The sequence below is a fragment of the Naegleria fowleri genome (assembly GCF_008403515.1).
Source record: "Naegleria fowleri strain ATCC 30894 chromosome Unknown tig74, whole genome shotgun sequence".
Classification (NCBI taxonomy): Eukaryota; Heterolobosea; class Eutetramitea; order Acrasida; family Naegleriidae; genus Naegleria; species Naegleria fowleri.
The window spans coordinates 377,410-389,940 of NW_025408006.1; the positions used below are offsets into that span (position 1 = coordinate 377,410).

At 37.6% G+C, this 12,531-nt stretch overlaps 7 protein-coding genes across 7 annotated transcripts; 5 read left to right on the top strand and 2 right to left on the bottom strand.

Annotated features, from left to right (window-relative positions):
- Positions 1–48: 48 nt before the first annotated feature.
- Positions 49–1,269, top strand: FDP41_010001 (uncharacterized protein; the record flags this gene model as incomplete). Its single annotated transcript, XM_044700253.1, has 1 exon — positions 49–1,269. The coding sequence occupies one exon, from the start codon at positions 49–51 to the stop codon at positions 1,267–1,269; it is 1,221 nt and encodes a 406-aa protein (XP_044556494.1).
- A 902-nt stretch (positions 1,270–2,171) lies between these two features.
- On the top strand, positions 2,172–3,686 carry FDP41_010002 (uncharacterized protein; the record flags this gene model as incomplete). The annotated part of the gene is made up of 1 exon (XM_044700254.1): positions 2,172–3,686. The coding sequence occupies one exon, from the start codon at positions 2,172–2,174 to the stop codon at positions 3,684–3,686; it is 1,515 nt and encodes a 504-aa protein (XP_044556495.1).
- Positions 3,687–3,913: 227 nt separating this feature from the next.
- Positions 3,914–5,446, top strand: FDP41_010003 (uncharacterized protein; the record flags this gene model as incomplete). The annotated part of the gene is made up of 1 exon (XM_044700255.1): positions 3,914–5,446. The coding sequence occupies one exon, from the start codon at positions 3,914–3,916 to the stop codon at positions 5,444–5,446; it is 1,533 nt and encodes a 510-aa protein (XP_044556496.1).
- Positions 5,447–5,455: 9 nt separating this feature from the next.
- On the bottom strand, positions 5,456–6,605 carry FDP41_010004 (uncharacterized protein; the record flags this gene model as incomplete). Its single annotated transcript, XM_044700256.1, has 2 exons — positions 5,456–6,426; positions 6,473–6,605. 2 exons carry the CDS (start codon positions 6,603–6,605, stop codon positions 5,456–5,458), a joined length of 1,104 nt encoding a protein of 367 aa, XP_044556497.1.
- An 84-nt stretch (positions 6,606–6,689) lies between these two features.
- FDP41_010005 (uncharacterized protein) lies at positions 6,690–8,405 on the bottom strand (the record flags this gene model as incomplete). The annotated part of the gene is made up of 5 exons (XM_044700257.1): positions 6,690–6,941; positions 6,990–7,161; positions 7,221–7,864; positions 7,915–8,293; positions 8,368–8,405. 5 exons carry the CDS (start codon positions 8,403–8,405, stop codon positions 6,690–6,692), a joined length of 1,485 nt encoding a protein of 494 aa, XP_044556498.1.
- Positions 8,406–8,484: 79 nt separating this feature from the next.
- FDP41_010006 (uncharacterized protein) lies at positions 8,485–9,506 on the top strand (the record flags this gene model as incomplete). The annotated part of the gene is made up of 2 exons (XM_044700258.1): positions 8,485–9,406; positions 9,472–9,506. 2 exons carry the CDS (start codon positions 8,485–8,487, stop codon positions 9,504–9,506), a joined length of 957 nt encoding a protein of 318 aa, XP_044556499.1.
- A 382-nt stretch (positions 9,507–9,888) lies between these two features.
- FDP41_010007 (uncharacterized protein) lies at positions 9,889–12,520 on the top strand (the record flags this gene model as incomplete). The annotated part of the gene is made up of 2 exons (XM_044700259.1): positions 9,889–10,106; positions 10,288–12,520. The coding sequence occupies 2 exons, from the start codon at positions 9,889–9,891 to the stop codon at positions 12,518–12,520; spliced, it is 2,451 nt and encodes an 816-aa protein (XP_044556500.1).
- Positions 12,521–12,531: the final 11 nt, after the last annotated feature.

Sequence of the window (12,531 nt, forward strand, 5' to 3'; positions counted from 1 at the left end):
GTGTCATAGCTGTGTGTGCAATTTCTTCAATTAAAATCGAAAACAAAAATGAAGAAATTGTTGTTGCATTGCGAAACGACGACCATTCCGAGCCAAGCGCTGGCTATGATGACACTCGCAACGAATCCATCATCTCATACCACTAAGATTTTAAAGAGCAACTTGGTGATGTCAAGAAGAATCAATGTTCACAATTACGAAAATAGTATTATTCGGAGTTTCCGAAGCAACTCTTCAAATTTTCTACTCACCACTTCGTTAGCTGATTTAAAGCAAAACCAAAACATCAATCATTCATTCGCAAATTCACTTCCAAAACTATATTATTTGTTTCTTATTGGAGGAGGAATTGTGTTAGTTGCCAATTTTATTGGAATAATTTATTACAAGAAACAATTTAATGAATTGATAAAAGAAAAAATTCCAGTTTTAAACGATGAAGAAGTGCATCAATCCTCTCAAATATTGGACAATGAACAACTAAAAAAGCTTAAAGAATTAATTACAGCTGTTCGCTCTTTGATTAGAGTGGGCTATTATCCAAAAGAATTTTATGAAACTACAATTTTACATGATATCCAATCTTTGAAGGGAAAACAGTTGAGTAATGATCCACAAGACCAAGAAACACTACAACAAATGATTGACATGTTTTTGGGAGATTTGAAAAATTGCTCCTCTCAACCACTTCGATCCAAAGTTGCACAAACTCCTCAAGAAGAGAAAGATGAATTAACTCAGTGGATAGAAAAACAAAAAGAACCAAGTGGTGGGAACAATAATTCTCTCACTGATTTATATACATCAAAAGTAATGTCACTTCCGACCTTATATAAGGTTTTATGTTTTACAACGATTGGCTCCTTGGCCTTCATGAGACTTAATAGAATTCCTACAATAAGCCAAAAAGGCAGAATCGCCATAGCGTCCATTGTCATGATGTATAGTGCATGGGCTGGCCTTTTCAGACATTCTTCCATCACAAAACTTTCAAACATGTTCACTTCTTGGTTTGAAACAAGTAATTCTGAGGGTCAACCCACAATCAGATTACCCATCGTCCATTTAATATTCCAACAATACCTGAACGTTTTTGCCTTCATTATTTGGCTCTCCATGTACAAATTAGTTCGATATGTAGTATTGCCAGAAGTTCTATTTGCACTCGATCGAGAACTCATTCCGCTGCTTGATGCTCCATCCACAAAGGAGAAAAAATCCATAGAGACAACCTCAGAAAAACTTAAAACTGATCAAAAGGAAGATTAAGGTCAATCTTCTTTCAATTTGTATGGGTTTAGTGGTTTTGCGTATTTGGGCATGAATACAAATAATTTGATGTAGATTGGAATAAAGCAAATCACCCCAATAATTGCAATTGTAATGAATGCATATCGAGCAAAATAATAACTGTCCACTTTTTGTTGTGATGAGGTTTCAATCACGTTATTGGCTGAAGAGTTGTCCAATGGAATCTTGGGAGATAATAAAAAGAATAAGAAAATAAATATCGGAATGAACAAGGCAAAAAACCCAACCACACTTAAAGTTGCAATAACATCATCATGGTTTGAATTCTTGACTTCAAATTTCAACATACGTTTTTGATTTCTTCTTCTTTACCACACAACAACAGCAACATAAAGAAAAGCCACATATCAATGAAATGACAAAAACAAGAACCCCATATCCAATCCCGAGACCAGGTATAATTGCCGAGGTAACCATTGGAGAGTTAAGGAATGCAATGTTGTATTTTTTTCTCTTGTTTCAGATGTTGTATGTGAAAGGCGGCAATTTATTTGGACAAATAGACCACCCTCACATCACTGGCTTCATAATTATCAGCCCAAGGAGAGAAGCAGAGATTAGGTTGCAGAATTCATCATCCTCAAGTCGTTCTTAATGCCGCCCGAACTCATTAAATGCTTATTAGGATAGCTTTTTGTTAAAGGGAGATTATCAACTTGAAGTTCTTTTTGAAAAGAAAGGAACGTGGAGGTATTCATAATTCTCTTCTGTTGCTATTTGAAACTGTTCTTTTTGTTCTTGTCAGAACTCCTCGATACGCTGTCTTAGCCAGTTTCCTTTTTGCGAATGAGATAGTGGCAACCAAAGATTTGAGAAAAACGTTGAGAACCGAGTGAATGTGATAGCTTTCCTTAAAAAAAATGTCAGCACCCTCCACCGAATCCATTCAAACATCATCATCATCAATGAATAACAACAATACCTCGTCATCCTCTGTGATTGCTGTTCGAAAGATAGCTTGCGTGGGTGCTGGTTATGTGGGTGGACCAACCATGGCCGTTATTGCCAACAAATGCCATCATATTCAAGTGGTTATCTTTGATGTAAACAAGAAGAGAATTGAACAATGGAATAGCGATAAATTACCAATCTATGAACCAGGCTTGGATGAGCTTGTTTTCAACAGAAGAGGAAAGAATTTACATTTCACCACCGATTATGACTCCGTTCTTGATGCCGATATCATCTTCTTCTCTGTTAATACTCCAACAAAACATTACGGTGTCGGAAAGGGTAGAGCAGCTGATTTGAAATATATTGAATTATGTGCTCGACAACTGAGAAGCTCCATTCAACACGGACGAAAAATCATTGTTGAGAAGAGTACTGTACCCATCAGAACTTCAATGGCATTGAAGAAAATTCTCACTTCCGTAGAGAGTCAGGCTCACTTTGATATCTTGTCTAATCCAGAGTTTTTGGCTGAAGGAACAGCGATTAACGATTTGAATAATCCTGATCGAGTACTTATCGGAGGTGAAAGTGAGGAAGCCATTGCAACTCTTTCATCGGTCTATGAGCACTGGGTTCCAAAGGAAAGAATTATTACTACCAACTTGTGGTCGAGTGAGTTGAGCAAATTAGTTGCTAATTGCATGTTGGCACAGAGAATTTCATCTATTAATGCCATCTCTGCTCTCTGTGAAAAAACAGGAGCTGATGTTACTCAAGTAGCTCATGCTGTTGGCAAGGATTCTAGAATTGGACCAAAGTTTTTACAAGCAAGTGTTGGTTTTGGTGGTAGTTGCTTCCAGAAAGATATTTTGAATTTGGTTTATCTTGCTGAACATTACAATCTCCCAGAAGTAGCAGACTATTTCTATGGAATTGTAAGAATTAATGATTATCAAAGAGAAAGATTTGCCAAAAAGGTCATTCACAAATTATTCAACACTGTATCTAACAAAAAAATCACCGTACTAGGTTTTGCATTTAAGAAAGACACTGCAGATACTCGCGAATCAAGCAGCATTTATATTTGTAAGGCATTATTGGAAGAACATGCCAATATTCACATTTACGATCCAAAAGTTCCTGAAGAGCAGATTCACTATGACATGAAGAGTATTATGAACGGATGTTACGAAGGTGACTTTAGTGCAAGATTTGAGGAATCACCAGAGAGTGAGCTTGTGAAAACTCACATTCATTGTGCCAAAGATCCATATGAAGCTGTTAAAGACTCTCATGCTGTCCTTGTCATGACTGAATGGGATGAATTTAAGACCTACGATTACAAGAAAATCTTTGAATTGATGAAAAAGCCAGCTTACATATTTGATGGAAGAAACATTCTGAATGGTAAACAATTAGAAAGTATTGGATTTGATGTGTATCAAATCGGAAAACAAGAATCAAACCCAGCAGATTGGTAGATGAGTCCTTCATGCATGAGACTTTTCGACTTTTTTTATTTATTAAAAAATCTTCACGAATTTTAAAAAAATATTCTCTAAGAGAATTAGCCGACTTGCTCTAAATTATTATTCGACACACATATTCTTGTTCGGTTAGGAGCTTCATCATCATCACCTCCTAATAATTCCTCCTCTAATATTATTTATTGGACAGAACCTTCAAATTTATCATCAATTATTACATCATGAAAATATTCAATACATTTCGGAATAACTGCTTCATCACTGGCACAACAACAACACTAGGTTTGCTGCTTCAAAACAATGTCCATGCTTCTCCGTTTTCTCATTCTGCCATTAGAGAAGAGCCACAAGAGGATTTAGGCTATACCTATGATCGGATAGTTCTAGGAATTATGACTTCACTAGTTTGCCTTTATATTTTACTTCAAATTGGACTTACATTTTACCATAAACATCGAGTGCCTTCGTTCCATTTTGGTTTTCTTGTGCTGTGTTGCATATGGATGATTTTGAGGACCGTTTACTACTTTTCTGTCATTGATAATTGTGGCGTGTTCTTTTTATACTATATACCAATTTGTGTGGAATTTGCAGTGTTCTCTTTGCTTGGAGTATTTTTCTTCAAGCTGCTGAATTATGGAGGAAAATGGGAAAAATCCTTATTGCAATCAGTGGAAGAGCCTTTGCGAGTTCAAACTCCAACACCATCATCTCCTTCTCAAACAACGGGAATTTTATCAGGATCAGGAGTACAAAACCCTGTTCATTCTTATAGACGAAGGTCTTATCGACCATCCTCTTCTACTTTTAGTGACAACTATGGAGCTGTTTCCAATGTTGGAGTTGGTTCTCTCAATAACGACGATCAAGACGATGATACGAAAACTGACACTTCCTTTGTGAGTCAAAATATTGATGCTTACGAGGAAGAATCGAAAATTTCATATTACCATGCTCAATCCAACAATTTTTATCACAGATTCATCAAATTTTTATGCACAAGAAAGGTCTTGTATATGATATTGTGGCTTGTGACAAACTTGGGATTTTTCTTCATGGTTCTTTCTTTTTGCATTGCCTCATGTACTACTGCATTTGATAGTGAACAAACAAATTCAGTGATTGGTTTGACAAGCGCATGCTCATTTGCTGTACTAATGGTAATGCTGTTGGCCATTGGTCTCCGAATGGTTTACATATTTAGAAGACGTAATGACATACCTGTAAGCTTAAAAGTTAGCAGAATCACAGGGCCTGGGATGGTTGTGGTAATTATCGTGAACTGTTTCGTTTTCACTAGCAGAGCAATTTTTGATTGCTTAATTTTAATTCCAAATTTTCCAAAAGATTATTTGAAAATTCAATTTTTGAGATCCACAGATTATGGTAGAATGTTCATTATCTTCACCAATTTCTTTTGGGAGATTATGCCAATTCTAAGCATTCTGATTTTCTTCAGCAAATGGTCCTTTAGCAGAAATGCTGTGAATATTAATTTGAGACGTCATCAACATGAAGAGAGCCAAGAATCTGAAACTACAAATACAAATGCCAACGCCAGTGATCATGTTTTTGATACAAATACACCGCTAGTCATTGGAGCTCAGACAAGTAGTAGAGCTATTGGAAGGCGGACTCAAAGTTCTGGACAATTACAAAACACTGGATACAATGCTGGACAGGATGGTGAAACAACAGAGTCATCTCTTTATGATGATATTGAAACTGACAGTTCCTATAGCGCCAATGACTAATTTTAGTTATTATTCAACGTCTTGAAATAGCTTGGAATAGGTTTGTTTTTCTTTTTTCTCATACCTTTCAAGTTCAACTTTTGCTTTTAAAAGCCACGATTCAATTTCCTTGTTACTTGGATTTTTTTCTATCAAATCTGAAAAGTCCACATAACTGTTCAGCCAGTCACCTCTGTTGAAATATGAAACACCTCTTCTGAATTTGGCCTTGGTCTCAATAACATGAATGCCTTCCATGTCCGTATGATATTCCACCAGCTGAAGAATTTTGCAACAGAGTTCAATCACTGCAGCATGCTCTTCTTGTTTAATCTTGACTGCTGCAATGTTACCAAGTAAAATTATTTCCTTTTCCTCTAAAAGTTTACGCTCACTATCGTCTCTCAATCCAGGAGCAAGATATCTAAATGCTTTTTCGTACTTCTCTAAAGCTTTTTTCAAATCGTTTTGTTTGAAAAAGTTGTTGCCCAAATTTTTCAATTTTTCAGCAATTTCCAGCTTTTTTTGAAGGGATTCACTTTCTTCTTCGTCAGTTGGGTACTGAGGGTAAATATCGCCTTCTTCCACGCATGATTTGTCAAGCACACCATCATCCTCACCTTCCTGCAAAGCACCACAATCAGTGAAAACAACATCCATGGTTGGTTGTCCAGTAGAATCCACTGTTGGAACTCCTCTCTCTATCCTATTAAGGATCGATTTTCCTTTGACGATCTCCCCAACCACAATAAATTTTTCTTTCATATAAGACAAATTAGAGGTTGTGAAGAGGAATTGCGATGAGTTTTTTCGTGAACATTCTTTTTCGATACACATCAAATAGGATGTGTCACAAGGATGACTATGATATTCCGTTGCTACGTCAAAGTCAAACAATTGCTTCCCTCCCTCTCCAGTGTTGAATTCGTAGTCACCAGCTTGTATCATCATCTTTTTTATGATTCGGAATACTTTTGTATTTTTGTATGAAGGTTCTGGAACTAATTTACTGCTGTCATGTACATTATTTCATTCTTCAGCACATACCAGTATTTGCACATAACGTGATCAAGTTTTTACAAATATTTGGGCACTTGTCCGTAAAGAGCTTCACGACCATTCTTCCGAGAGGTTTATCTTTCACGGAAACATCAAAAAACACGCGGTCAATGTGTTGCATTTTTTCGTATTAAGGAACAAGTCGGAAGGAGTTGCCACCAAATCATTGTTGTTTCAAATCGATATCGATACCAATCATCTCCTTCTATTTGTGGAATTTCCTTGCAGTGGAGTTGTATTTCGAAAAAGACCCAAGCAGATCATTCTTTTCTCTTGTGGTTCCGTTGAACATTAAATCTTCATAAATACTCGATTGATTGGTTGGTGGTCGTTTTGGAGTGATGGGTGTTTGGACATGCATGGGTTTCGGTTGCTTCTTTTTTCGGTTCTTCTTTTTAGGTTTGGAGCTACTTTTGGGGTCATGGAGCTCTGGAAGAAACTGTGTTGGTGATTGTGACTATTCAAAGAGTGAAAAACTCAAAAACCATTCATATGAATCACTTACTCTTGGGGGTGTCTCTTCTTCAGGGTTTGTCACATCTTTTTTACAATCTGATAAGTAAGGGAGACCAACGAGACCTCTTGCTTTTAGACCTGTTATATCAGGAAGTTGTTCATGATGATCTTGAAGTTCAATCCCGTCCTCTTTTTTCAGAGTTTTCTTTGTTTTGATAATCCTAATCAGGGAGAATGATAAACCCCAACTGAGTTTCAATAATTATTGTTGTGTACTTACTTTTCGTCATCAACTGCAACCACAGAGGGTTTTCTTTCCATTCTTTCCTTTTTCGATTTCTTCCAGGAGCTTAATGAAATATTATCATGGTCAAGTAGTTTTGGAAATTCATTTTCATACCATTCCTGATAACCCTTTAAATATACATGGTTCAGTAAATCCTCATATGTTCCTCTTTTGCTTGGATCTACGTTGAGACACGCTTTGATGAAGGAAAGAGCTTCTTTTGAAATGTTTGTTTTGTATCTACCATCTAATGAAACAATACCATCAGAGGATGGTTTTGGCAATTCCACATCTCTGTACAACGGGTTATTATTATAAACCTCAATCTGGTGTTCCGATAATTTTCCAAAGCAATTAATTATCCTTGAAAGTTGATCAATGTCAGAATCTCCTGGAAACAAAGGTTGACCTTCGAGAAGTTCCCAAAGCATGCATCCTATGGCCCAAATATCCACTGCTTTTCCATACTCTCGATCACCCACAACTAACTCTGGTGCGCGGTACCACCGAGTGGAAACATAATCTGTATATTTGGCTCCCGTTCCTTCCAAAGTTCTTGCAAAACCGAAATCTGCAATTTTTAAAACTCCACTTTTTGAAACAAGTAAATTCTCTGGTTTTAAGTCTCTATGAATGATCTAGTTGGTGGCAAGGTCATTAAGAAATTTCAAATGCAAAGTTGACGTACATTTTGAGAGTGACAATATTCCACCCCTTTCAAAATTTGATACAAATACTTTTTTGTCATATCCTCGTCAAGTCCGTATGGATATTTTTCTTCTAGTTTTCCAAGTATTGTTGATTCAATATATTCAAATACAAGATATAATTTGCCTTTCCTCCGAAATACATCCAGTAAATTTACAATATTTTCATGTCTCAATTGCTTCATTAAATAATACATGTTGATACATTTCCATACTTTTCCATCACCTACCTTCAATATTCGAATTTCTCTGAGGGCCGTCTTTTTTACTTGTTCATCTTCGTCCGATTCCTTAAACTTTTTTATAGCAACGATCTGACCCGTTTCTTTATGTCTACACTTCATCACGACACCATAGGCACTTTAAAATAAAAATTCATTAAGTGATCTGATGGCATCCAACACTTTGATCAATCCCATCGACATATGACTTACCCCTCGCCAAGGACACCAAGATTTTCGTAGTTTTCCATTTTTTTGGTGGGAATCTTTTGTAACGAACAACAACCGCCAAAAAAAACTCAATGCTCTTGCTGGCTCATTCTCACCACCATGAATGAAGGTCTATGGTTGTTGGTACCACCTGCTGCTGCTTTTCTATTGGGAGTGGTGATGACCTATGTGGTTCTTCTTCAACGTGTTGTTGGACCATGGGTGAGGAAAGATCTTCGGAATGAAAAAGAGGAAATGATTCATCGTGAGGAGACCGAAGAAGGAGAACAACACGACGAAAAGGAGATCACCAATGATGTGGATCCAAGATTTAAAATCAGTCGGAAACCTACTAAACAGGAAAAGAAAGAAGCCAAACAATTATACCAAAATAGAAAACCAAAGACAGTTCAGCAAGTTCTTTCGGAAGAGAAAATGGAAATGATCAACCATGCCTCAACTGCTCAGAAATATGGACATGATCTGTCTTTAATGATGAATGAAAGAAAATATTTAGATCTAAAGCAATGGCATTGCATGTCAAGACCTCAATACAAATATTCATGTGGTGTCTCTTCGTTGACATCCATTTGGAATTATTTATTCAGTACATTGGGTCATGGTCATTTGCCTGTTCTGAGCCAAGAGGAAGTGTTAACCATTTTAGGTTTTTCGGAACCATTCAACGAAATTCGATTTGGACCTTTTTGTGGAAACGAGACCCTCCTTCAGTGGTTTAAGGAATTGCTGAAAGCTTTTAATCTTGAAGGAGAAGCTTCCATCTTTTGGAAATGCAAAGGTCTTCACAAAACAAAGCCTTCAGGAGGCTCTGTTTTAGAAGAATTGAAAAAAGGCATACGGTGCAGCCAAACAGCCTTTATTTATCATTGTTACAATCATTATATGGTCATCATGGGCTATGATGAAAGTCCATCCCATCAGCATCAGATTTATGAGAAAATTCGGTCTGATAGCCAATCACATGAGGAAACAAGTTCGCCCAACGCATGGATTCTCTTTGGAGACAATTCTAAATTACAAGGTATGTTTTTCATTCAAAAACGGTGATGCTAAACAACAACAACAAAACTATAATGGACCATTCAGAACCTGTGGAGTGTGCCAAATTCTCGGATATTTAAAAAGATCTGAATTGTGAGGCTCCATATTTCTTTAACATTAGACATCCCGAGAAGGGAGTTCAGAAACGAGAAGGAAAATACAAATCAGGAAATGTCGATTGTATTCTAATGTTTACATCCAAGCAACCCACCCGACAGTTGTCCAAAGGATTATCAATCAAGAGAACGACTCTATTCGACAAGACTCGTAAGAAAGACCCCTTTCATGATATTTGGAATTGAGGAAGGTTGCAAGAGAATAAAAAAGCTTTTTTTTTCAAAAAAAATATCATCACGAAGAGACACCCGAATTTTTTTCGCTCCTTCTTTCTTCAAGGCTTTGCGCAAGCCTCATCATCTCACAGAGACAAACCTTAACTTTTTCCTAACTGCTAAGTTCATCATGTCCAATAGTTCGACGACTCCTCCGCATCGCAAACGTTTTTCATTTTCCCCAACAACAAGTACAGCCCCGTCAGCTAATGCGGTCCTCCGAAACAACAAACAACAGTCCACTAACTCTCATCCTTCATTTCTTTCGTATCGAACACCAGAAAGCTCGAATAAGCAAAACAAAGCATGTTCTCCATCACGCTCTAACAACACTCCTCTTTGCGATCGGTAGGTATCGAAGATCGATCTACATTCGAAATTTACTTTTTTTTAACAACTTGTCTGCCTTTACTGTTAATAATTGGCGGTTTGTCTGTGGCGGTCATCACGGCATATTATTTAAAATTATTAATTCGTGATGGCTCTCGAATTCCATATTGAATTTACTTGCACTACTTCATACGACCAGATTCATTTCGAATCGAAGCTCATCGAACTTGAGGTATGGCCTCTCATCTCCATCAATTTTCGATGCTCTCTCCTCCAGCAGCACTCGTCGTTCGATAGCAACGCCCTTTCTTCGTAGAAGTAGTTTCAGCTATGGACGTCCACGAGAAGTCGACGAACGCTCCATCACCAACTCCTCTCCTAACTCTTCCTTGTACCAGTACTATCAATACAATCACCTCTCCACTTCACCCACAACAAGTCGACCACTAAGCAGAGCTGGATCAGGTTACTCTTCACCACGTGGTGGGTTCTCCACAAGTAACAATAACCACTCACCACTCAGCACTACTCCTCCTTCAACACTCTCTGACTCTTCAGGAAGAAGCTTGAACAACTCTCTCAATAATAGCTTGGGCTCATCGACCTCTACCAACAGTAGCAGTGGCAGCAGCAGTTATGGACATTTGGACGTGTCCAGCTTGACTCTTGAAGATGTAAATTCAGGAAGTGGGTTGTCATATCCTCAAACTTTAGCAGTCACTGACTTGGATATGTCATCATCTTTTAATCCTTTTGGTCCTCAACAACAACCTCTTGTAAATCCTCTCAATCAGAGCTTTTCACTGAATGATCCCGAATCGGTGGATTACTTTTTACAAATGCCTTTTCCACAAACATCCTTGTTTTCGTCCTATCAAGAGGAAGATGGCGAAGATCACAACAACGAAGAAGAAGAAGATTCCAATCTCTCTCTTTCCACAGGTAAAGGCACCACTGCACCAAATGGATTTAACATGGATGGTGTGAGTGTTGGTGGAAAAGGTCATGTGTTTAATAATCTCTTAATTTCAGAACTCCTTCCTAACAGCCAATCTGTCGTGAATACTCCATATCTTTCTCCCTCATCATCGTCATGTACCAATTACAATTCTCTCTTTCCCACATTCTTAGATTCCCAAAGTCATGCAGCATCGAAAAGCATTTCAATTCACAGCATGACCCATCCACAACCCAAACACCGATCCTTATTACAATCACGAAGTGTCACATCCTCTCCTCTCAAAAGATCATCCTCTCCTAACTCCACAAATTCCAACATTTTAAAGTTTAGACCAAACTCTACGAACGGTATTGATGTTAGCAGAAGACAAGCATATAATAGCAACAAGGGAATTCCTGAACCAACTCTAAGTATGCTTATTCATCCGAATAACACAATCCTAGCTAGAAATGGTATTAACTTTAAAACCAACCAACAAATTGTACTATCGAAAGGGAATCGAAAAATTCCTGAAGTGCCGTTGCGAGTGTTAGATGCTCCAGGAATTCGAGATGATTTTTATTTGAACTTGATCGATTGGGGAGATTGCAATCAAATTGCTGTTGCCTTAAACACAAGTGTGTTTTTGTGGAATGCAACCAATTATACCGTTTCGAACTTGGTTTCTATGGACGAGGGTAATCTTGTTTGCTCTGTTTCATGGATGAGACATGATCCAAATGTTTTATCGATAGGAACAGAGGATGGATTTGTATCGATCTATGATGTACAAAAACAAATCAAGATTAGAGATGTTCACAGACATGCAGAACGGGTGGGAAGTATTTCATGGAATGGATATCAAATCGCTACTGGGTCAAGGGATAATAATATATTCATCAGTGACATTCGAAGCAAGAATTCCATGATTAAGCTAAGCAGTCATTCTCAAGAAATTTGTGGTTTACAATGGAATCCTCAAGGTAATCAAATTGCCAGTGGTGGAAATGATAATAACTTGTTTGTGTGGGAACCAGGCTATAATTTTAGACACCCACTATGGAAATTTAATGATCACAATGCAGCAGTGAAAGCTTTGGCATGGTCTCCAAATCACAGCAATCTTCTAGTGTCTGGAGGTGGAGTTAAGGATCGATGCCTTCGATTTTGGAATACATCTACAGGAGAAATGCTATCCTCACGGAAAACGAGTAGTCAGATTTGTAATGTCTATTGGAACAAACAAACAAACGAACTGGTAACAACTCATGGTTTCAGTCAAAACAATATTACCGTGTGGAGCAGTTTTCCTTTTGTAGAGCCGATAACACACTTGTATGGACATACAGAAAGAGTGTTATTTCTCACATCATCACCTGACGGATCGCAAATTGTCACTGGCTCTGGGGATGAAACATTAAGGTTTTGGTCTCTTTTTGAACCTGAAAGATCTTCAACTAATATTTTGGGAGAGTCCTATGAAATACGATAGAAATAAATTTC